General features: G+C 41.3%; 2 protein-coding genes across 2 annotated transcripts in view; both read right to left on the minus strand.

Moving 5' to 3' along the window:
• LOC134000444 (AT-rich interactive domain-containing protein 1B-like) overlaps positions 1–27,225 on the minus strand; it is a 179,179-nt gene that overhangs the window by 115,592 nt on the left and 36,362 nt on the right. Inside the window, 2 exon segments of the mRNA XM_062439784.1 lie at positions 277–381; positions 15,510–15,677. Coding sequence (XP_062295768.1) covers positions 277–381; positions 15,510–15,677 — 273 coding nt within the window.
• Positions 1,780–27,225, minus strand: part of cln8 (CLN8 transmembrane ER and ERGIC protein) — a 157,218-nt gene continuing 131,772 nt past the window's right edge. The window contains exon 3 of the transcript XR_009927433.1: positions 1,780–1,794. The gene's annotated coding sequence lies outside the window, so the exon portion shown is untranslated. The remainder of the gene's footprint in view (positions 1,795–27,225) is intronic.

Raw genomic sequence — 27,225 nt, forward strand, 5'->3', positions numbered from 1 at the left:
TGGAAGCATTTGATTGGATAGAAAAGCTTAAATCTGAGCATCAGACACAATGCTGTAAAAATACAGGAAGTGGAGGAAGACAAGAAAGCATATTTTTTCCAAGGTCTTATCCTGTGTTTTTTTAATCTTTCTCTCATACACACACACACGCACACACAGAAAGCATTTTCAAGCTGTGATATACAACATTTCTCTAATGTGCAATGGTGTATTCACATTTGTGTTTGTGTCATATTTAGCAATGCTCATTGGTGGACAGGACTGTCACTCACTCACCGGCAGACTGGAGGGGCGGTCCTGGGAGACGCCATCCTCATTGTTGGCCTTCCCAGAGTTCCCTGGGGCTGGACCCCTGGTGCTGTAGCTCTCCTGCTGGGCCTCCTTGAAAGAAAGAGAGACAGAGAGAGAGAGATTGTTACTTAAAATCTATGATCAACAAAGCAAAGGATCTATTTCACAGAGCCCTCCAATACATAAGTAAATGAATAACATATAAGTCTTACAATATGTAAATAAGTGCATAACCAATATTTTAGAGGCCTAATTGAAATATCACAAATGTAATATTTTATAAATTAATGAATTTACAGAAAATAATGCAAGGTGCTTGAGGTAAATTCAAAAGCGTTGATACAGTGCACTCTTCATGGTTCAGCTGTAAAAGACCCTGCCTCAAGGAAACATTGGTTCCAACTCTGAAATACCATCTGAAAGATCCTGCCAAAAGAAATACATCCATGTATTTGTACAACAACAACAACAACAACAACAACAACAACAAACATATCTACATTTCACACTGGCCTAAACGCTCCAAATCTTTTAATTACTTTTTCTGTAAAACATTATCATCATATTATTTCAACAACGCTCTTCCGCTACGATGAAAAAGGTTCTAAATGTGAGTGAGAGAGAACGAGAGAACGAGTTGGCCTGTTGAGTGTGTCTCAGGTTTGCAGGGTTGTAATAGAGACTCTGATTCCCACTTAGATCAATTCACAACACAAAGAGCCACGTTGCACAAGGAAATACACACATACACACACTCTGATACAGTACATGTAGACTGAAAACCCACCAAACACGCACCCATCAGCACACCATACCAGCCAATTCATTTCAACTAAATCCCAGCCTAACCATCCACTAATCCTCGAAACATACACACACACACACACACACATGCAAACACACACACCAACACACTCAGTCCTATTGTTCAATCTAAGTCATTTTCTTTCCCTCTGTAATCACAAGCCTATCTAGTGTAAACCAATTTTCTCCCCATTGTCGGAGGTGTTGCCCTCTCCCTCTCTCTCCCTCTCCCTCCCACTGTACTCCCTTCTTTCCCTCTCCCTCTCCTTTTCATTCACCACGGAGGTTGTTCCTCCATAATGTTAAGCATCGGCAGCACAATGGCAACTTGTAAAAGAGCTCTGAGTGGAAGGATTAGTGATAACTGATCGGCGAGACGTGGCGAGAGATCACACACGAGTGCTTGCGGACCCTACACAACATACATACACAAACCGGGAGTCTTCACATTTTTACTTTCAAAATCAATTTTCCTCCCACAGAGTCTGATTTCTTATCTGTTGTGTGCTTATGCTGTAGTAGGTGGGCAATATTACTGTCAGCCAGGTGATATAATTTTATAGCTGAAGATTATCTTTCACAGCAAGAAATCATGTATCATGTGTATCATGTGAAATGTATCTGTTATTACATCACTATAAATGTGTCATAATTTGTGCATCAGAGCTGAATGATATACATTCTGTAATTTTGTAGATTCTTTATGAAATCTGATTACGTTAATTTCTTAAGAATATACCTGCAAAGTTACTCTGCACACACAGTTTGCATGCTGCTTTACCAGCTGCACACACACACACAGACAAAAAGTTAATGTATTCATTCATCTATTATTTAGAAAAGGCAATGTAATGACCTTAAATGCCCTAGAGTAGTTCCTTCAAATCCACATTTCAATTATCAGCCAATTAAATCACTGAAGCAGTAATTCTAAAAATACAGCCAATTTTAAATATCTTACTTTAAAGTATAATACATACACGTTTCATTAAATGTCAGTTAAGGTGTTTAATGTATTCTAAATAAGTATCTGGAGCACAGTTACTCAAAGTACCATTTTTAGCATTAAGTGAACTCCTAAAACTTTGTGCTGCACTTCTTCTAATTCTTTTCTCAAACATTAAAATATGGATAATTACTTTTTGTCACTCAGCCCTCCACTCAGAGGTGTTTCAATTAACTGAGCATTATCCTTAATCACGAGTTTCGTTTTCTCAGTTAAAGGAAAAAAAGACATGTCAACAACATTTGAAATCAAAGCAAATGTTTCACTTTATTAGTGTCTTGCTAGTAAAGACTGACATGTTTATTACATTTATGACACATGTAGAAAAACATAGAATGAGAAATGCTGTTGAGTCTTCTGACATGTGTGATGGTATTAACAGATCAAAATGCTACTGTTACACTTTTCACTTATTTACTTATACCACCAAACTTCTGTCTATTCTGTATTTCTCCATTGCAGTATATAAGCCACATATATATATGTATATATATGTGTGTGTGTGTGTGTGTGTGTGTGTGTGTATCTTTTGCACAATAATTGTTCACGAAGACTTCAATAGTTTCAACTATTTGCATCAAGTCAACCTTGATCACTATATTATTTATTAATTTATTTTACTTATGCTATAAACCTTGACTTTTAATTCTTCTCAAGTTTAAATACTTCTATTGTATTATGCTACTTTCTCTCCAAAGTCAGGAAACACAATTTCATATCATCATATGTAGCGCTGAAGTTCAATAAAGGTCATTGTATCCTTGTATCCACTCTGTAAATAACTGGGTTTTAAAGTTTTACAACAACACACATTTATTGATGTGTTGACATGATCAATGGGCTGATGCAAGAACATTATTGTATTTTTATTCTACAACTCTCTTATTTTTTTCTGTGAGGTAACTGCCTGTACTTGTTTGTAAATCGCCTGTTTCGCCTGGATGAATGCCACCTGTTCATGAGGAGGTGTGCGTTAATGAAATATGATCATTAGCAAAAATCCATCACCTCTAAAATTGCCATATATAAGGCTCCATGTTTCAATCAATAGACAAAAACTTATGTGGTGTCAGTAGGTGATCCAAAACAATTAGAAAATATGATGTTAGATGGTAAAGCAGTCTGTCAGAATATTATAGTCTACAGGTGATGTTACACTGTTTCATTATTTTATATTAGTTAAATTGTTTAATTTTGGTGAATTTCCATATCATATTTGAACTCCAAATGAATTCAGATGAGGACATTATAGTTGTGAATCAAACAGGTGTTTCTCCCATGTGAAGAAAGGCAGAGATGATCTATTCATGACACGTATGTCAAGTCTGGACCACTCGTCAATTTGGTTTGTACCTAATAAAAGAATATTGTAAGTAGGACACAACTGATGAATGCTACAAATGTTCTTAAATCACCTACATATGTGCATTTTAAGAACACATCTGTTCATATGAGTGCTTGTTGCTTGAGGGTCATTGTTTTTAAACTGATGCATGTTATTACGGGGAGATTTCAGTTCCGTTCGAATCTTCACAGAGCAGTAAGTCAACAAAAAGAAGAAAAAATAAGTAAACATTAGATGTGAGAAAAGTACATACTAATATTTTTTATTAACTTTGTGGAAGTAAAATGAAGATACTCAATCCTCCAGAGAACTTTACAGTTCTACTTTCTGATATTATGATAATATTTTGATTGTTTTAATTAGTTTGTCTGTGAGTGATAACTGCTTCGTGTGACTGAATTGTCTTATCATGATGTTGTTTATAAAGTATGTAATTTGTTCTCAGGTCTCTCTTGTAACAGAGAGATCTTGATCTCAATTAGACTTCCTGAATAAATAAAGCTTAACTATCATTTTTCATTTTCGACTGCAAATAATAAGCACAAGGAAAACAGCTAAATAAATGAAACATCAAGCCATAATCACGCCATAATCATGCCACAATAGCATCTTTATTCCAATCCTAACTTAAAATCTCAAAACCACTAACACCCCCGCCTCCTTACCACATCTAAAAACCCTGTTCATCCAGATGCGGTTCAATCACTGGATCACATATCATCTCATAAGGCGGTGCTATTTTTAAAAACAAAGCAATGGTAGTTTTCTTGTCAGGGTCCTGGGCAAGCCCTGTGTTTGTGTGCATGGCCCCCCTGTGTTTATCAATGGGAGCCTGGATGCACGCCAAACGTCATGCTTTTATTACATGGTCCGAAGTGCTTCGTCTGAAGCTTACACACAAATGCACCTCCACAGGTAAATAAAGGCCGAAGGAGGGGTGTACTTTCTGATAGGTGGACGAGTGAGAGGACACACACATTCACACACACACGCACACAGATACACACACACAAGCACAGTTCAGTTCACAGACAAAAATCCACACATAGACAGGCAGTTGCTCACACAGTGAATTGAGAACGGAGGAGTGGCTGCTGACCCAAGTCCAATATTTACTCAGGCATATGAGTCTGTAGTGTGTGTGTGTGTGTGTGTGTGTGTGTGTGTGTGTGTGTGTGTGTGCATACTCGAGGGGATTTCCTTTTTAAGTGGGTCAAAGTGAGGTTAGCCTCATACTACTGTTTACACTCACGTTCTTACATCATCACTGTCAACCATAATATGGACAGAGAGGGTGAGATAGAAACAGAGATGGGGAGGGGGGGAGAGTTGGGGCAGAAAGACACGGAGGCTGAGGGAGAAATACAGAAAGTGAGATGCAAAAGAGATCGAGAGAAGCAGGAGAGCAGAAAGAGAGAAACAAGATGAAGAGAGAGGAACGATTGTAGAAAAAGGAATAGAAAAGCGAGCGTGAGAGAACATCAGAGGCAAATGAAGAAGTGCTGCGAGTGCATCCTTTCATTTGAGTTTTTTCCAGTCCATTGTCTCAAAATCCCATTTCCCAGCTAATTTAGAAGCTTCTAAAATACACTCCACTCCATACCTTAAGCCTAAGGCCACAGCTAATCCTGTCTCCACACACACACGCACATATACGTGCACATACGCACAGAGACACGCTCATTCATCCTCCTTGCTTTTCAAAAGACTTCATCTTGGCATAGTAGAAACGAATGAAGGATATTGAAGGCAAGCGTTTGAAGTACATGAGGGAATGCAGGAATCAAACTGTGAGTTAAATGCTATTAGACAGCTGTGTGGAGAGGCAGTGTAATATTAGATTTGATTGAATAGATGACTGCTGAATGTGGTGTAATATATAGAGCCGGAGAGGCTTTATGCGGACGTAAATCAATAATGCAGCACAACGTCAATCCCAGCCACTCAAAAACGGGAGTCTGTCAATAAGAGTGAAACATTAGGAAAGTAGAAACGCAGCGATGTTGCAATGTTACATGCATACAATTGTTTAGAGTACGAAACATGCGCGTACTAGCATTCAAAAGTCCGGCTGGTAATTTCATCTTTTGTGTCTGTGTCTGTGTGATGTTAGACTTTGTTAATGCCAGAAGAGAAATTTTCATTTCCCTCGCAGAAGAGGTCAAAGGTTATACTGTGCTGCAGAACAGCGCCTCCTGGAGCTGGCTGGCATTCAGATGGCATTTCAGTCCTCTACTTTAATGTACTAAATGGTGAAAGTCACAACACTGCCTGGAATAGCAATTCCAACATATCACACACACTCTCCCCCCCCCCCCCTCTCTTTTTTTGCAGCTCACACCTTATTTAAGCAGGTTGTAACGGGCCTTGTTGGTCGGTTGCACTGAACACTTTCTAACTCTATATTCAAGCAAGGAGCGAGGTGAAATGTTGCCTCGCTTTTGCTTGTATGAGTTTGATTGGCTGTCTTTGAAAATAAGCAACGAAGCAGGCGTGACAGCAAGAAAACACATTTGATGCCACCGCTTGACACACAGCCGTTAAGTTAAGCTGATTTTGGCTGACATCTGTCTTGATCTCATTTTTTTCTCAACAGTTAGGAAAGAAATGTGGGTTACTTCACACTATACAGCATTTTTTAAATTTAACATGCTTGCATTTTAATCCTTTTTTCCACCACCATTGTCTGCTCTGGGCTACCTTGCTTTTACAAACTCTGCGTGCAGTGTTTTTTTTTTTTGTCACTCATACCTGCTTGAATCTGATTGGCTCTCAATTTCATCAGAACAAACCTTTACTATTTTTTTGTCTTTCTCTTCTCTTTTCATCCCGTTTGTCCTCATTATGTTTCTGTATATTCTTTTGCTCCAACATTGCCCTGAACATCCAGTCACTCCTCTCAGTCTTGACTGCTCCCTCGCTCTCCATCCCTCCACCTCTCTCGCTCCCCTTTCCCCATTAATTTTCTTGCTTTCTCCACACCTCTCACATTCCTCACACTCCATCCCCGTCCCTTTGTCTTCATCCATCACTCTTCCTCTTTTCCCATCACCCTCTCCATCCCACCTCCATCCCTTTCTCCACCCCTGCTCCTCTTCATCAATACCACCTCCGCCCCTCTCTCCCTCCTCAATTCCCCCCCCCGTCTCCTCTCACTATCCTCATGACTACCAAATGAATTAGTCACCCCCCCCACCCCGCTCCCTTTTTCCCCCCCTGCACCTTGGCAGATGCACATCTCCACAAAATCTGACGCTAATGCCATTAATATTCATTAAAAATTAAGCTTAATTGCGTGTCTTTAGGAGAGGGGCCCATAACCCCCCCCCTCCTCCCTCCCCCCAACACACACTCCTTAACCATACACACACAGCATGAAAACCAGTGCATTTGGACACCAACCCCTGCCCCATTTTCCCAAGGACAGGGGCACTGAGAGGCATGTATACACTATGTCTCACACACACACACACACACACACACACACACACACACACACACACACACACACACACACACACACACACACACACAACACACACACACGGTCATAACAGAAGTAAAAACTGAGGTAATGTTTTTCCTCAGTACCTCTGTATCTTTATTTATATGTTAGAGTGTATGCTCTGCTCTCTGTCAATTATTAGTATTGAAAGCAGCATTTTTAACTTTCATTAGGCAAAAGTGCAAGTAAGGACGGCTTTTAAAGAAGAAACACTATTACATATACACAAAGCTTCTACGCATCAGAGCGAAGCAGTGCTGGTGGGGGCAGGATATCCATATTCAACACCCTGCGTTCACACAAACACACACACGTTGGTTCAGACTTGCAGAAAAGCACATGTGCACGCACAAATCAGACCGACTCATCCGTAATTGAAGCAAAAATCAGCGGTGAGAGCGAGCTACACTGTGTTCTGAAATATGTGACAAATCAACATTCGGTTATGATATGCTTGTCTTTTTATGTGTTCTTGACACTTAGATCTTTTGATCTTTTTCAGAATATTTATAAAACACATCAGCTTCAGTCTGATTATTTCAGATGCTGTAAATACTGTATATTATAGGGCAGACCTACTTTCATCTGCTGCAACTCTTTTTTACAAACAGTGTGCTGGTTAGACTTCATGTAAACGATGGCCGTTTATTCCAGGATATAACCTATTATTATCATCACTGGGAAAGGGGACGATTAGAATTTAAATAGGTATTGTATGTTCTTGTGTGTGTGTGTGAGTGTGTGTGTGTGTGTGTGTGTGTGTGTGTGTGTGTGTGTGTGTGTGTGTGTGTGTGTGTGTGTGTGTGTGTGTGTGTGTCCAGCCTATCTTAATAGGTCCATTTGTAGCAAGACCTGTTCTAGTGCTGTGTCCTTCAGATTGGATTCTATCTCAGCAATCCCCCTGACCTTTAGCACAAAGAGACTACAAGAGAGGACTAGCGCTTTTACACAGGACACACACACACACACACACACACAGACACACACACACACACACACACACACACACACACACACGCACACTCACACAGCCTGTACACACACACAACCACAAGCAAGTATTTATTTTTGCCAATATAAACAGAGACACACTCACACAAACACATGAGCAGACATAGAAAGATATGCACATGCACAGACAAACACACACACACACACACACACACACACACACACACACACACACACACACACACACACACACACACACACACACACACACACACACACACACACCAGTATGTGTGCAGGCCTTCCCTTAGGGATGATGTCAGATGTAGCTAACAGTGTTAGCCGCAGATGCCGTTGCCAGGGCTTTCATTCTCATTCCTCTACACAGGCTAATCAAATAAGAGCAAGTCTTTGTACCATCTTCACTTCACACACTCTTTGCAAGTCCCTGTCACCACCACCCCCATCCGCCCATTCACTTCAATTGCTTTGGCTCACAGTTAAAGAGGACATCCACCCAAACTGGTGTACACCCACATGACTTTTGCTAAAGCACGGAGGAACAATAGCGGTGTGTTGGCGGGCTCGACTTTGACATTTTTTTTTTGTGTGTGTGTGTGCGCGCGTGTGTGTTTTTTTCTTTCTCTCTCTGTCTGTGAAGTCTATATCCAGGAACAAATGTAGCGGCATTTCCTAACAAATGGCAGCTAAATGAGGCCCCTAGGGTGCTGTGCCGCTAACTACCGGCCCTCTTTTTTTCTGAGCCATTATGATTGTCCTAACCGTTCCAAAAACACCTCTCACGTTCTCGTTCATTTGCATTTGAATTGCAGCATGGTTGTACAAAAACAAACATAAATCAAAAAAGGGGAAAAAAGAAGAAAAAAAAACAATGGCGGATTTTGGTCGAGCAATTAGCGAGTGTCAGTCAATGTGGAGGTAAGCAACACACTAAATTAAAAACACTGCCTGAAACACATGCAGACACACTTTCTAACACACACACTATACACTTTATAATAATTAAAAAAACATATATATATATATAGTGAATAACACCTTTATTATTTATATATATTTACACACACACACACATATATATGTATGTATGTATATGTATTTTTTAATTTTATCATTTAAATTTGCCTGAAAACTCATCAAGCTTAAGTGCTCGTCAGCAGCAGCCAATCGGAGTGTGGCAGGCCTAGGGTTGCCGTGGCGATACGCGGGGACATTTAGAGGACTCCGATAAACTCTGCCATTTAAAAGGTTATGACAATTAACGCGGCTCTCCGCAAATTACCACTGCCAGACCTTTACCCACGGACGTCTCTCTCTCCCTCTTATCACCCCGCAACCAGCCACTCTCTCCCTCTCCTGCTCTTTCCCTCTCTCTCTCTTGCCATATGCCCTCCATTTCCGTAGCCTGTCCTCCCTCCATCCCTCGCTCCCTCCCTCTTTCTGTCCGCCCCCTTCCAGCCAACAGCACTTTTATTATCCCGTTAATTAACAGAGTTCTTCACTTAATATTCAAATGGTGACCAATTAATGACATTGAACTTTGGGTGCCCCACCTACCCACACCCCGTGCCCCCTCCACACGCACACACACACACACACACACACACACACACACACACACACACACACACACACACACACACACACACACACACACACACACACACACACACACACACACACACACACACCTTCTCCTCTACTTTCACCACATGCTTTTCACTGTCTCTCTTCACACACACACACTCCTTCCTGCCTTTCATTTCCTCTGTCTCGTCCCCTCAACCTCCCCTCCACCCCACCTCCTCGTCGCCAAGGTGAGCTCCAATTTTCGCGTGAGAGTGTGTGTGTGTGTGTGTGTGTGTGTGTGTGTGTGTGTGCACACGTGAAGGGACAGCATGGTGATTGAGGCAGCAGAGCAAGTATACAGCGAGGGGGTAATAAAGCCAGGGGGCCAGGCTGCAGAAAGGCTCGACGGCCTTTTAATTAACCTGGTGTGATTAAAAGCGGGGGCGGCGGAGGGTGGGGGAAAGGGCCTGCTGCTGCAGCCGGTTGGGGGCGGAGGGGTGACAGACAGGAAAAAGGAAATGACACACTGGAAGTAGTGAAAGGTAAAAGACCCAGGTGATGCACGTTAGAGCCTCATGATTTGTACAGTTACCTCTAGTGAATCACAAAGAATTATTTACTCAAAGAAAACAGCTTCACACTCACAGCAACTAGAAAGGAAAATAAACAAAATACCTTTTGAGATTAAAAGATATTTCCTGACCTTGGAAAACATTCTCAGTCTTTGTCTCTGTCTTTAAGCCTTCGCAGTAAGAATGATGTAACTCTTCTTGTTTACACTGACAAACGTCCTTAAAATGCACAGAAAACTCAAAGAGTTGAGTATATAAAATTTCATGACAACAGGGCAACTCCATTGGATGAAGACAATTGTATAATACGATCGAAAGTCCAGAACAGAACATCTATTCAAATAAGGTGTTATTTAACTAAAAGACTAAATGTTCCATTATAAACTGAGATGATGCACCTGCATATTAAAGAACACGAAAAAAACAAAAGAAAAACACAATTTTTCAAAACTGCTTGGATTAGTTTAAGTTTAAAAAAAGGGCTGTTTGTCTCCTGTTTTGGAGATAGAGGACAGAAACCACATGCCAGAGCTTCCCAGCATAACCTTCCAGTGCTCTGAGCATCTTTCTCTGTCAAGCAGCAGTGCATGGTACAGTATGGCAGTGTTAGATATGCATGCATTACTTGTCATTTCTGGGTAAATTAAAGTATTAGAAGCTTGCCCTGCCAGCCTGATAATGGTCCTAGTGTTTTTTTAGTGGGTACCACATGGTGGGCATGTAATATTGTGCCCATGAGCACCACTAAGCTACCTCTAAACCAATGAATCAGCTTCCTTCCATGTAGGTCCCTGTAAAATGAGCTTGTCTCCTCCAATCAGCTGAGAGCTCCTGTATGCCAAAGCACTGCTCCCAAGAGCCTACTCTCAGACAGGAAGAGGAAATAGTTAAGGCCAATAGAGGAAACGACCAGTGGGATCAGTTTCACAGGGGAGAGCGGAGAGGTGGGTTTTACTGCGGAGAGTAAATGTCACAAGGAATGACTTCCTTCTTCAAAGAGTAGGAATCAAAACCCGACAACTCTACTACTCACCCAAATACCACTCTGTGACATATTTACTATATAGTTCATATTATACTAAAACAGGGCTGGGCTATATTCTGTTACATGTAATTACTCTACAAACATAAATTTAACACACTGTTTCTCGTGGAAAATTAAATACTGGGTGCTCTGTGGAATTGCTGATCAAAGCCGGTACCATGTTCTGACAACATTATGAGTTTAAATCTGGCAGCTGGCCAATGGTGCATTTCACCTCCTTTCTCTCTCTCCTCAGTCTATCCTGTGGCACTCGGCTGTATACTACCCAATAAAGCAAACATGCCATAAAAAATGATCTGCAAATTCTTGAAATTACAGCTTTCTCTTCCATTTTTATGGGGTAGGAAGTATTAGACAGTAACAAAATATCATGCACTTCATCTGTTATGCATCAAGTGTAATATGGCCAGGAAGAGAAGGAAAGGGCACCAATTTTATCCTTTTAAGCGATTTGTCTCACACTGCAACTGAAGCCAACAATCAGACCGAAAACATTAGGGTCATGATATTTATAGGGTCTGTTGAAAATATCCTCCCAGAGAAGGGGCTCCAATTCTATGGCTTTTTAAATATTTGTTCCATATACAGGAAAGCAATTTTAACAGCAGTGAGATTGATTGAAGAGAAATTGGAGGAAAGTGACATGTTCAAATATAAATGATAAGCCAAGTACTGTAAAAGGTCAAAAAGTCTTCTCAATCAAGTTAAAATAAATCTGACAACCACAACTCAAAATCATCAATTTAAAAATATCTAAAACCCACAGTACTCAGAAACCCACCAGCAAAATATCCACATTTATTTTTTCTTCTGTGATGCGATATTATAGTTTTTTTATATTTTCGTATCAGCCTTAATGTCTTAGAAATGTCTTTTTAGCCTGCTCTGCTCCTTGCAATCAGATGAGGTCACAGCAGTGCAATAGACTCAAAGAAAGACGGCATTTTCACTTCGATTTGTTACAAAACCAGCTAATAGCGGTCAGTTGCAGAGCAAATTCTGTGTCAAAGGCAGCTGGAATGGTTCCATCAACTGGAGGATGTCCTCTGGCTAAGGGTTAATGGGAGTGGAGTGGGGGGAAAGGAACTGCGGAGACAGCCGGAAGAACAAAATAAAGAACTTTTCAGCTTGGATTTCTCAGAGTAATGGAGGGTCAAAAAACAGGGGTCAAAACCACAATGACATCCTAATCTGGCGTGTGCTTGCGATTGTGTGTATGTGTGTGTGCGTGTAATCCGCTCCGTGCGGCTCACATCATGTCTCATTTCAGCCCAGAATCACAGACAAAGGTCACCGTTTGACCTTTTCACAGCTCAGAATTGCTGCAGCACACTTGGCTGATTAGTTTACACACACACACACACACACACACACACACACACACACACACACACACACACACACACACACACACACACACACACACACACACACACACACACACACACACACACTCACAGAAAAAAAAAAAAAATTGATACAAAGACGCACACTCACTCAAAAAAGAAAAATGAAAGTAATACAGCACTAAGCTGAAAGCACACCAAATCCTCTATTTGTAATCTTGGCCAAGTGCACTATGTAAGTTCAATTTCCAAGTATGTTTACTCTTGGATCCAAAATCAAAGAGAAGGACCTATTTTCTTTGTTATTCAAATTCATTCTGGTATTTTCTTAAATTATTTCCTTTCTCTAAATTTCTCTCTCACTCAATCGATGGACAATTAACTTTGTCTTAATGCCACTGCACAGCCTTGTTTTTGTTTTGTGTAAAATGTCATGTTTTTTTAATGATCAATATTGTGTTTTTTCAGCAATTACTACAACATGAACTGTTGAAAGAAATTGAGTGCTTGGAGCAGGATTTTGCATATGTCAAACGGTGTAGCTGAGAACTTTCAGATGAGTTGGGCTGCTGGTTAGAAAGCCGTCCTTTAACTGTAAATTTCCATAGCTGGCCCTCCTGACAAAGCTCCTTTATATATAGAGCAAAAATATACAAATGTAATGTGAAAGAATGGGAGCTGAAAGCTTGTTAGTCAATATAGAAGAGTAGACTTTGTTGGGTCTATAGCTTGATGACAGATATACTGTAACAAGAAGGTGTCAACACATTGCCTGCTGTGTTGCTGGAACATAAAATGCTACTGCATGAAGATTTAACACATAGGAAGGTTTTCTTGATTACAGGCAAGGACAGCAGGATGCAACATTGATGTAAAGGCTGCTGAAGGTATTGTGGCTTTTATGCAGCGCTAACAAGCGCGTGTGTTGATTGAAACATTTTCGCTTAAAGTAGCGCACATGCATAACAGAATGAAAAACAAAAGGAAACCAGCTCCCTGGTCGCCACAGAAGTTGGCATGGCAACCAGCGTGAGACCAATCAACACAGGTGAAATGGGGCTTTGGCCAATCAGAATGCTCAAGCAGAACTACCTGGTGTATAAATGTCAGCGTGGGTCAATTGCTCCCACATCATCAGCGATGATGAAAACACACCATTACTGTCACAAAATGTCAACCTGGCCATGGATCTCAGCCTCTCCTAGTTAGAGTGAATAATGTTTGTTCAGTAAGCTGCAGAGTCGGTGTGTTTGAGCATGTTAAGTGAGGAAACAAGTAAGTGTTTTTTTGTGTGTGTTTTGTTTTGTTTTTTTGTTGTTGTTTTTTTGGTTTTCCAGTGTGAGACAAAAGCCACGCCGGCTGAAATGTTCACTCAGTATGAAAATTACTATGCTAAGACTAACGATTTCCTTTTTTGACAACCTGCTTTTGTGTTCACAATGGCTTTTTGCTTGGCTATTTGTCTTGTTGTGCTCAATATTCAATGCTGTCTAAAGGAAGGTTTAACTACATCTCAGTAAATCACAGTATAACTACTTTGACAGATACAACTACATTACGGCCAAATGACATCAACTTATGCAGATACTAAATAAATCTTTTCAAATGAGTGAACTACTAGCTTCCAATACAGTGTTCTTTGCCCAAATAATATTTAATTGTAAGAAAAAAGGCTGCCTTGTATGTAATATTGTGTACAATGATCTCTTGTATATATGTGGACATCTTTATTGAAACTGCAGGCTATTGCTTATTTGGCAGCAATCTAGGTAAACATTGAAGTGCATCTAGTTAATCCATATCAATGCATCATATTTAACTGCTTATATGGACCATGCACAACAAAATGTCAAACTTTTCAGTCTGAAATGAAGAGTAATAGGAACACAAAGTTGCACAAAATGGAAATACTTCACTCATCTGTCTTGCCCTGCCTGCTTTGCTTCATCCTGTCTTCTTCTTACCTCCCCTGTCCTGTCTGATCTATTCTTTCCTGTCCGGGTTCTGCTGTAATCTCTCGCGTCTCGTTTCTGTTCTTTCTCCCTGCTCCATTTTGTTCTGCTCTGTTCTGGTCCAGGCAGGGCTGTTAGCCAGAGTCACTCCACGCAGGCTGATAGATCTCTCTGGCTGCAAGAGTGGATGGGAAACACATGGGCAGCCTTCACTCAACTCAGAAACAACTGCTTGAACCCAGTTTCCCAATGGAAAACTTCTACAGAACATCAGGCTGAAACTTGGCAGGACGAGTCTCGATCCATATGTTTGGAACAGGCCCTTTGTTGTGCTGAGGATCGTTTTTTTTGCACTGGCGGGTTTGTGTGCACAGGAAATGCACAGTATGTGTTTATATGCCATGACTGCCCAACCTATAAATTTGGTATTGCATTCAAATGTTCTGTTTCTGTAAACAACTTGTGTGTGTGTGTGTGTGTGTGTGTGTGTGTGTGTGTGTGTGTGTGTGTGTGTGTGTGTGTGTGTATGTGTGTGTGTGTGTGTGTGTGTGTGTGTGTGTGCTGAGAAAGGGAGAGAACATGAAAATATACAGAAACACAGAGGTTGAGATTTACCTAAACGACCTCTCATGACTAATGGGATCCATACACCAGGCATGCTGGACCACTGACACACTTTGCTATCATTCACACACACACACACACACACACACACACACACACACACACACACACACACACACACACACACACACACACACACACACACACAGAGTGTATCCCTTCTCTCCAATCTCAGCACCATTAGAATATTGAGATACAATCCATGGAAAAAAATCCAATGCTGATATTCAAGATTCTTGATGTTATGTCTGATAAGTGACATCTGTGTATCTATGCCAAACTGAGTTAGTTATTCATATACTTATTGAGTTACGCTAATTATTCCCATTTTTTGCTCACATCATGTAAAGGGGACTTTATGAGACATCTGAATTTCAGGATTGGTTACAGCTGAATGTCTTGCCAATTTTTCCCCCCCACACAGGAAACAGCACAGTGTGTATCTGGGTATGAAAGTGATGTGTGTATGTGTCGGTACCTGTTGTGGGGGTGGTCGTGGCTGTAGGTAGGGGCTCTGGGTTGGGCCTGGAGGGGTCTGCTGAGGGGGGCTGAAATACGGAGGGGTTCCCTGCTGCCCCGGCTGCTGCTGCTGCTGCTGCTGCTGGCTGTAGCCCCCCATCCCCTGCTGGCCATACGGCGCCACCTGCTGAAACAACCAATGACACAATGGTTAATGGGGTGACTGATAAGGTCAAATCTGAGGTTGAAGCAAAACTTTCATTTTTTAGTCGAAAGCAATGCAGAGAGAGGTTATCAGGTGCAGTTACTAGTAGCCAATCACAGCAAGTGCCAGTTGACATACTATAGCAGTCGATCTCATAAAAGTCAGAGAGTCCTTAAACTCACAATTTAGAAAAATATAAACAAAAGCAACCCATACGGGCCTACATCAACGGGCTTCTACCCACTTTCCAATTAATCTGATTGTCCCTCGGCTAAAGCGTCTTAATTTAGCTCAGACCAGGCTGACACCCATCTCTCAGCAGTCCTCTCTCAGCCTAATGAACTCATACTGCGGAGAACTCTAACTTTATGTCCTCTGGCTTGCCAAATGCATCCTCCTCTCTACATTATCTCCGTCTCGGTCAGCTCACAGATGGGATGAGGTGTGTTGGATATTACTGCGAGCCCGTCCCAGGCCGTAACCCTAATGAGGGACACATGGATGAGCCGGGGGCATTCCAGAGCAGCGCAGTTAAAAAACTCTCTCGCAAAAGGGCGAAGCCACGCCAAGTGCCGTTGCTGCATTACACGGCAGTTATGAGAGAGAATGTGAACAGGGGAGTGTGTGTGTAACAAGCTGGCACCAATACAAATGTAGTCTTAATCCCTCCTTGTCGTTTGTTATGACTACAGACAGTGCCAGGTGCTTCTCACTCCTCCAAGGATTTCCTATGGAGGCTGGGGTTTTCTCACAGACATGCACATGCACGCACACACACACACACACACAAAAGCCCAGTCCTAGACAGACTATTAAACAACATTTACGACTGCTGGTGAAGCAATACGACAGCACTTTTCATGTCATATTTTTTCCCCTTCATGTCATGTTGCTTTTTTTATTCCATCGTTTGAGATGACGGCCAACAGCGCTGCCGCAAACTCATTTAATGTGGCACCATTAGGCCGTAATTTGCGGCACGCGAGAAAGCTCATCGTTCCATCGGTCGTCCACCTGCTATTCGGCCCCCCCGAGTTAAACTTTGAAATGTCCCTTTAAATCTTCTTTGGCAGCTTTGGCAAAGAAGAAAAGTCTCTCAAACTCAAGAGTGATTTATATACGGATCGACTGTGTTATAGGGGACTCCGGCATGACGTAGTTACTACACTACGGCCTTGTCAGATCAAAAGCAAAGAGCACACATCCAGAGTTTTACTGTGACTGTTATTAGCAAGAAAACCTGCTCATAAAAGCCCTGTTGAAACTGATGTCTAATCTGGTGTAAAATATAGTAAAATCTGATCAGGCCATAGAGGGCCAGTGGAGATTAATACATTTGAACCAGTTTTGAAGAGTAAGTTTCTTTGAGTGGGTGGTTTAAAAAAAAAGAGAAAAGAAATCTCGACACTGGCTGGAGCTTTTTGACGCTCTGAATAGAGATGATTGGACAATGTAGAATACTTTTCACTTCAATGGAAATTTGATTAGAAAGGACAGGTTTGTGTGCGTGTCTGTGTGTGTGTGTGTGTGTGTGTGTGTGTGTGTGTGTGTGTGTGTTGTGCTCAGAGTGTGAGAGTGTGTCATTAGGCCAATGATACAGACAGACAGGGTGAGATCAGTCTAGCTGGCAGAGAGGTTAATAGCATGGCCCTGCTCATGCCAACAGCACCACTAGATTCATTACTGCCAGCCAGTGCAACACACACACTCATACGCACACACACACACATACACACACACACACACACACACACACACACACACACACACATACATACTAACATACCAATATATTCAAATGAATACACATGAATTCAACTTGTCTGTGTGTAGGGATTGTTAAAATAAGAAAGACAAACAAATGCGCTCTCTCTCTCTCTTTCTCTCTCTCTGTTATACACACACACAACTGGATCAAAGCCACTCCGATAAAGCAGAGGCAACTCTATCCAGTGATCAGTGATGGCAGGCTGGTGTAACACTGTATGTCTCAACTGGAACACTACTGTTCTGGGATTGGTGAGGATTAGGTCGCCATGGAGATCGAGACCAGACAACCGTGGGTGGGTTCCTTTCTCCGACAAACACAATGACGGGCAGACAGACAGATCCGGGCAGACAGTGACGGATAGACAGAGGAACAGAACAGATAGACGGAGGCAAGAGACTCAGACAAAACACACACACAAAAAAAAAGGGTTAATAGAGAACAGCTCTTTAGGTTTGTGCCCCCCCCCCCCCAAAAAAAAAAAAAAAGCCTCTTGGTGCTATAAATAACCTGGTTACAAAGCATGAAAAGGCTAATGAATAAATGATAAACTACACTAGTTTCTGTTGTCCTTAAAATTGCTGGTTTCATTTGCTGAGATTTTTGTATGTGAAAATACACCTGGGAAGCAGTTAGCAAGCGTGCTGGAACAAGAAAGCTAGAACACACCAATGTTACGTCTGCTGTCTCTCTTTGCTCTCGGTAAGGATGTAAAGACCGACTGGATGGGTAAAAATAATTGTGTGGAGCTCATTATGTAATGTCATATTATTTTTCCTATTCTTTTCTATAGATCATAATTAGTATGGACTAGAAGGATTTTAACGTCTCTTTCTAATAGGCCTTCTTGCTTCAGGCCTATAATTACAAGCCATACCTTTTCTATATACCTCCCCTTACTCCACTGCATCAATATACATTTACATGACAAGGTAAATAAAAACATCACCTTTCCATTTCTATACATAAGCCCCACTATACGTCCTAGTGCATGCAACAGCAAATCTGTTTACACACTTGGTGCTGCTGCATGATGGTAAAATGGACACGAACATAAGACACCTCCTTGAAATATTAGAGGTTACCCTTGGTAGGTGAAAGAGGGAGACGGTGGGTGGCTAATAACAAATAATGAGCAGTCCACAGTAGATCAGTTAACATTACTCTTCCTGCAACAGTTCAGTAACTGCCTGAGGGACATTTAGGACAATGCAGAACTGAAGAGAATGATACTTGTTTAAAAACTACAGTATAACAAGGGGCAGCTGTTATTATGGTCAAACATGGTTCCATGTTGTCCTGAATTTTGGTTTTATTTTCTCCTCCTTGATCACATCTAGCTCCTTTTCAAGCTGCCTCTGGCTATTTTATGATGAATGTTTATTACAAGGGTACCATTGAAAAATGTTACTTTTTAGTGTAATCAGGAGGAGAGACCAACTGATATGCAAGGACGTAGACAGGCAATGAGGTAAGCGAACAAAAAGACAGACGCAAAAACAAATGAAAAAAAGGGCCACCAGTCAGTCAAGTCAAATAGCTACAGAGACAGCAGGCAGACTAAAGGTCTAACAAGTGGAAACCTGTCACAGTGGCTTTGGGAGGGAAGAAAGAGTCATTCATATGCAGCTACTGTTTGATCGCTGTGGCAGACTGTATGCATGTACTGTAGCCTACCTACTGAGTACACACCAGTTCACTGAAACTTGATTCTCTTTGACTGAGAAAATGTTCAGTGATAAACAGACTTGCTGCGCCGCTGCTTATACCAATAAAAATAACCGCTGGAAGTAGAAAATAAGACCACCTTTTTCCTTCCACTCAGGTGTGTGCAAGCAGACAAAATAACAGTGTGATTTATCCGGAGTGTCTTGGCAGGCACACGGTGTCAAATAAATGTCTAATGAAATGACAACAGATGTGAAGTGCTGTAGGGAGAAATGACGCAGAATAGACATCCTGTGAAGCAAATAATTCACCATAAACTGCAGAAACAGTGTGATGAAAACAAAAGCCTTGGCGGCATATTAAGATACAAAGACACAAACACACGCACGCAAACACTGAGAAGAACTCAATCAAAAATCTATCAAAACAAGAGCCCTGTGAAAAGGCAGACGGTATCTTCCTGCTCTGCAAATGGAGAAAATAAATAGCTATACTAACCCCAATCCAAGGCAGTGGTGTGTGTTTGTGTGTGTGTGTGTGTGTGTGTGTGTGTGTGTGTGTGTGTGTGTGTGTGTGTGTGTGTGTGCATGCATGCATTTGTGTTCCTCAAATCAGCCGTTTAAAAGCCTTGCACGGAACAAGGCGCTGCTTGTAATTCAATTGGGCCAATGAGCAATAGACAGGAATTTTCATAATTCTGTAGAAGTGGCGATACGGTTGGCTGGCGACTGGGACCACAGGTCGCCCGTTTTGAGTGACAGATGGACTCAGCCAACCAGAGTGCTAAGCAGAGCCAGCAGAGCCAGCAGAGCCAGCAGCCCCCCCCCCCCCCGACCGTAAACACACACACACACACACACACACACACACACACACACAGACGTACACCCTGGCAGGCATGACAGGCACACACGCACACACAGGCAACACATTAGTATGCTATCATGCTAGGTGGCCACTACAGACCACAGAGGTGTCAGCTTAAATAAAAAAAGGAGATAGAAAGGGTCGCAACTAACGCGAAGTCAGAAGAGTTGACGAAGAAAGAAAAAACAGAAGAGAAAGAAAACGCTACAATCATGTGAACAGATGCAGAGACGACGGCAAACAAAGATGTTTAGAGAGACAGAGATGGAGAGATAGGCAGAAGGGAGATAGAGGAGGGGTGTTACAGAGTGACGGAGATACTTAAAGGGATGGATAAAGCGATTTCTCACATGATAAAGACAGAGAGAGACAGATAAAGACGGTGATGCAGACAGAGAGATATGTGAAGAGAAAAGGGGCAAGACAAGTGTAAAAGAGAAGCAGAGGAAACAAGAGCCTCAGAGGAGAGACAGACGGGGATACTGTGAAATAGTGATGAGGAAGAATAAAGAGAGGAAGAAAGTGTGAAAGAGTCAGATTTTTTTAAGTGGATCATAAAGTGCATAATATGAGGAACAAATATGAGAGGCAGGATAGAGAGAGGGAAAAAAATAGACAGGTAGATACTGAAGATGCAACTGCTTAGATTGACACCTGGAACACCAGATGAAGGTCATTAATTAATGAGCATTAATGAGCTGGTTGGACCAGAAATGAGAATCATTAGCTGCATCCCACTTCTGCTCTACATAATCTTAGGCAGGTTTTGAGCTTAAAGTGTGGTTCACACTACAAATGTAAGTAACCTTAAAAAAATGATGTATGCATATTTTTTTTTAAATGCTTGATTTATTCAGTGTGCTGTTGCTGAATGTCAATTGACATCCAACATTGCATGTGTTTGTTGAAATCAGTATTAAGATTTCATGTAAACCAGCTACAGAAAATAGCCTACAATAAAGATGAGGATTTAGTAAATACTGTGATAAATTAGCATGTAGTTGGGACATGGAGCAGCTGAGCAGCTGGACCCAAATTCAGGAGACAGCAGACAACAGGAAATGAAGATTTAATATTTAGTTCACCACCCAGGAACAGGACTCGGGAGTACAGGCTGACAAAGCTGAACCAAACAGACGAGCCGACAAAGACTGAACTGAACAACAGGACTTAAAAACAACTGAGCTAACGAGGGAACAGAGAGCAGGTGACTAGAGAACAGGTAAGGAGCTGATTGGCTGGGAGGGAATAATAGGAGCAAGGCAGGGCTAGTGAGGCTGATGCAGGGCGCGTTGTGGGGAGAGAAGCATGCAGAACAGTGACAGGATCATGCACTTAACAGCTTTGCACTTAAATAATATGCCAGTGATGTCAAATCATATGTTAGTGTGCTTGGGTTTCACTGACTTGTGTGTCTCCAATCAGAAAGGACGAGCTGATCACTGAAATCACCTGTTGTGTGCCCCTTATTTCCATACTTCATAATAACAGTACATGCTATCCTCCCGCACCACCATCTGCAATTGTTTTATTTTTCTCCAATTAGTATGTAGTATACCAGTGGGGCACAGCTCTTTTGTAATTTTGCTAGAATTAAAAAATGCATTGTTGTTGTCCCTGTATGGCACATGATTTGACACCTCTGATACATATAGGTGTAATTGACCAAACAGGCCCGTTAATAAAAATAATAGCAAAAAATAATCCAGCATCTCTGCAATGACTGAAGGCACATTGATGATAAGGAAGGGTATAATACACTGTTTGCACTATATATTTACACGCTGCAAAGTAACTGATGGTGTAATACCATATAAATGCGATGCTAATATTAGCATAAATTACTCTAAATGCCCAATGTCATTGATTTAAAGTGACATTTTTACTATAATCTCCTCCAAATTTTATTACACAACTTGGCACCAAGATAAACATATCTCAGTTTTATCTTACTGCTTTGATTTAATCATCCAAGGACAGATATTGATCAAGAACTTGTTAAAGCAAGTTAGGTGTGTTTGTCCTGTTGGCAGTCGTTTCTCTTTTATATATTTTTTTTTACAAGCAGCAATAAGTCTTCTTCAACATGCCTCTAGCTGTTTTGGGTGCAACATTACTGATGTAAGGTGTTTTAAAGGTCATCGAGAGGCCAAGATGGTAACAGGATTTAACCGCAGGCTTAGAATACCTACTAAAATGCTTCCTGAAATGCTTAAAATAGAATTGCAGTCATCGAGTTTAGTCACAGCATCACTGAATGGATGGATGGGAATATGCAAAAAACATATTACACATTATTTACACTATGTACATTTCTAAATAGAATGCAAAAAAATGAAACCTAGATTTTTGTTCACATTCAGACTCGAGCAGTTCAAATAATCTAACAGTGAACTTAAAGGCAGATAATCAAAGGAAATTTCAGCAAGGGAGCACAGCAGGGAAACAGCAAGGTAGAAATGGCAGTGTTGACAGATCTGTCAGTCAAAAGAATAAAAAAGTACAGCAGTATCAAAATAACTCTGAAAGCTGTGGCAGTTGGCTCATCTTTTTTTTTGTCAAGCTTATTTGCCAAAGCTTTTTAATTTAAAATGATCCAACTATAATGTTTTTTAGTTGACCTACTGCTTCTGCGCTACGTCATATGATCTATCACACCTTTCAATCTCTGCCTATAAAAAAAAAGTGAGAAAAAAACAAACAAAAGTTTAAAATAGTTACTGACAAAGTAACACAAAACCAACAAATCACATTTTTTCTAATTAAATTCGAAGGATCTTCTATAAACTTCCACTACGACGTCTGATTAATTCTTTCCCTTGCCGATGCAACATTTCCAAACTAACTGCATGAAGTCAATGATGTATGATAATAATACAACAGGGACGTCTTTCATTGTTCCTTGTTTTCATTGTTGAGGACAAAGCTTTCATTCATGAGCGATCTACCCGTTCAAGTTGTGCTGTTTTTCAGCAGAACAATATTTAAAAAAAAAAAAAAATCAGATAAGTTCTGTGGGAAAATTGTATTCAATCCTGTCTACCTGTGAGTCAACTGCCTGGTATTGTTTTCTCAGCCATAACTATGAAACTAATGTGGACAAATACTCACACATTTCCAGGCCTTGATTTGCATATACATACATTTAACCTTAGATGCTTGAAAGTAGTAATCATGGCATATCTAATGTCTATGAATATAACAGACAGCTTGAGAAGTGATGTACTTAAGTATGATAATGCATCCTGCAAAGTTGTCTCTTTTATAATCTTTTCAATCCTTTAACCAACATGAAATCATTTTGTAAATGGATGAGAAAAAAGGCGCTTTATACTAAATTCAATAGACTTTTTAATGTAGCTCGTGTTAAGATGTTTGAACCATAGTATTACTGTTAAAGATGCTGCAGACACTTTCCAACTGCATTGATGACAGCTAAAAAGGGACCACTTTGTTCCGGTCTAATAACACAGGGCATGTGTGCTGTTGTTGAAGTCTGTCACTGGTAATATAAATATCCATTCTCCCAGTTTTACAACATATAAAGTAGACATCCAAATGTGCACATTAGTTCTTTTACACTGCTGACAAGAGCTTATTATTACACTCAAGAACAAAACACATCAACCAGCTTCTTCACCTCAGTGTGGGGATAAGATCAGATGCTCATACAGCGGGCCAATACCGCGTCTGCTCATCTCTCGTATGGAGAACGAAACGGGAGCACCATCGCAGGCGAAGGTGAGTCCCTTAATTAAATGCGAGGCATCTGAGGGGAAGGATCAGCATCAACAGGCTCATGATTAAACATAAAGTGGGGAAGAGGGAAAGAAGAGGTGATGCATCACCGTGCTCGTCACCGTCCTCAAATCTCTTACCCCAAGGTGACGGTGCTCTCTCTTTGATCTCTCTTTCGCTCCTCCCCCTCCTCATACATCGGGAGGCCCTTGACACCTCAAGGAATGAGCTGCCCTTGGAGGGAGCGAGAGAACGAGAGCGGCGCAGAAAGAGTGAAGGACAGGAGGAGTGATATATACGGGATTCTCAGTCATGATATGCCATTAAACTGAACTTACACACTGCTAACGGACACGAGGCAGAGGTTATCAAGCCAAAAACCTAATACAGAAATATAGGCAACACAGTCCCATGCAGATGGAGAGGAATAACAGCTCAATTTGCTGCTATTTTTTTAGTATGAAGCGCGTCGAGATCCAATTTTTTCCCACATGCTGCAAGGTTTTTATCCCAAAATGAAAACACGAGCTCGTGTATTCAAAGATGGTGACTTATCGACCCGGTGATAACATCAACATTGCGCTGACGGCGAGCGAAAAGCGAGCACGTCGGCAGCCATCGACTGATAGCTACACAGGCGTGTTTTTCTATACTTTCATCACAAATCCCTTTCTGAAGACTGCCAAATGTTGCACTCTGGCCCCTGTCTGTCTTTCTTTACCCCCCCCCCCCCCCCCCCCCCCTCTAATTCTCTGTTTCTGCTCGCATCAATTGAAGAAGAAAAAACAACTAAAAAACAAAGAGGCTGCACATCGCTTGTGTTTTTTTTTATTGCTGGCTGGCCGCGATGAGCGGTGGCTGTGTGTTTCCAGGCAGAGCTGTAATGGAGACATTTGGAGAGGCAGAGCAGGGCAGGTTAATGCTCTCTGTAATGTGTGTGTGAACAGCGATTTATTTATTTTATTTTATTCTTTTTGCGAGAGGCTCTGGGCCCCGTGCCACCGGCTCCAAATGTTTTTCCCCTACTAAACTCCTGACCCCAATCTGAGGCCAAGACAGACAGAAGAGAGAGGGGAAATTGAGAAAGAGGGAGAGGGAAGAAGGAAAAAAAGCAAATGTGATTCATTGAGGGGTCAAAAATGGATCTGAATGAGAGAGGGAGCAAGAGAGGGAGGGAGGGAGGGAAAAGTGTTCAGCTGCTGATACTGAAGGAGTTGTAGCAGGCTTTCCCAGAGAGAAGAATGTGAGAAAGATGGGTAAATAGATCAATGATCAACTGGAATGCTTCTTAACACTGAATGTGTTACATTATCTGTGGTGTTTACAGGGAAAATTTAGTGGGGAAAAATGGCTACTTAACATTGGATATATTGAAAAGTAGCTTCCATCTTGCTAGAAAATAATCATCATCAAATTACAAAGAAGGAAAGAAGGCTTGTCACACATGTAAACAACACAATTCATGAGCAAAATAGACCTAAAACGTCTTTCAGATCAATCATTTCGGCTCACGGCGGATTGGCTCATTTTTTTTCACAGCTTGCTGTGATGACAGGCTCGAACTTGTGTAGGAGTCATGTCAATTACATCTGAAGGGAGGGGGGAAGGTGGTGGTGGTGGTGGGGCTTCTAGTTGAAACATGCTTTTTCACCATTAGCGGTCGACATCAGCACAGGAGATTATACTCATATTTAACATCCCCTGCTGGGAGGCTGTCTTTCTTGGTTGCAGCGGCTGCGTTAAATCACAGCGACACAACGAATTGTCAAGTTGCTTCAGGTCAGTGCCGATACCGTACGGTGTGTCAGAGATGAATCGCATGAGGATAATGGAGTGAAACGGTTACCGGGCAGGTAGGCTTATGTTGTCCTTGACACCTTCGGAAGGATCAGCGACTCGCACATGTGTTTGTATCGTGCCTTTCCTGAGTCATCACCTCGCTGACGTCAATCCGTGCTGAAGTGCTTGTGAGCAAGCCTTGATATTCTATGAGCTTCTCTACAGCTTTTGGTTACTTCTCATTCAAGTGAATATGGCACAATCCTGACCCATAAGCGCCATAAATCTATATGTACTAGCCTGAATATGGATGATGTTTTACACTTAAAAAAATCAACACTTTTAGCTCTCTGTCTCTATTTCTTTCTCCAGACCAAAAAAAAAAAAAAAAAAAGTAGATACCTGACAGTAACTGCACAACAGCTTCCAAGACTAAAGATGATACTTGGTTGACACTAATCCACTGATTAATCTGGATTTTCTTGAAATGGTGAAATGGAATTAAAAAATATTTGGGGATGAAGTTTGTTTAATTCTTTAAGAAGACTTGTTCTTGACTTTTATCTTGAAAAAACTGGTATTATAAAAGCAGGGTGATCTGTAAAACTCAGATCAACCTATATTCAAGTCAATAGCATATGTTAGATATACTTTGATAGATGGATAGAGTGTATATAACTGTCTTCATCTTCTCTTCTCTCTTCTTCTATCACCGACTAGATCGATGTGAGGAATATACAGCGGCTGAAATTGGGTAACACCTTGATCGTGCCATTCCATGTCTTCTCAGATCCGTTTTCAAATGTTGACGGTGTGTCACGTCTCCTCACTTCTCTCTTTTTCTACAAATGAAGCACAGAAACTGAGATGCTGGAGCAGACTTGACCTATGCAAAAAAAAAATAAATAAATAAATCTATCTGTAATCTGGATGAAAACTCAGATGAATTCTCGGTGAGCCAATTAGAGCGGGGACTAATCCCCTTGTAACTCGGCAAAGACGTAAAGCATCCCTTTCTTTCCTCTCTCTTCCTCGCTCCCTTCGTTTCGCTTCTCTTTCATCTCTCTGCTCTTTTATCTTATCAATAGACAGAGCTCCGCAGACACAGAGCGCCGAGCCTGGATCTTTCAAAAACATGCCGTTTGTGACGTTTTACACCGCTTGCCTGCATTCAACACTAAATTATATTAAATTCCAACATCAATTCACCTGCCTGAGTGAGTGAGAATGATGGAGTCTGCTGCTCATACAACTAATGCAACAGCAAGGCAGAGCAGACAGCTGGTTTTGTAATTTAACTAATGGCTCACATGAAAATCATAATCTACTGGCTCCTATCATATATAGTGGGGTCTAAAAGTCTGAGACCACTTTCCTACTTGTGGTCTCAGACTTTTGGACCCCACTGCATATCATGATGTAGTTTTATTAATGAGAGTGTGAGAGTGTATGCCCTTCCTGTCCTGAGTGGACAAAAAAAAAACATAGCGGCCCCCTCTGGGTTTGGATATCTTCCCTTATGTTAGGCCTAGTGTATACACAATGTGCATTGATATAATTGATAGCATCACTTCAACCAGTCTGTGAAATGGGAGGGGTTTTCTCTCCCCCTTTCCAGTTAATGGCCACGTAGCATTGTCTCCCCGTGGCGTCTGATTGGCTGAGAGCCACTCCACAGCAGCAGGGTAATAAAAGTTACAAATGAGAGCA

Source organism: Scomber scombrus, chromosome 19, assembly GCF_963691925.1.
Source record: "Scomber scombrus chromosome 19, fScoSco1.1, whole genome shotgun sequence".
Taxonomy (NCBI): Eukaryota; Metazoa; Chordata; class Actinopteri; order Scombriformes; family Scombridae; genus Scomber; species Scomber scombrus.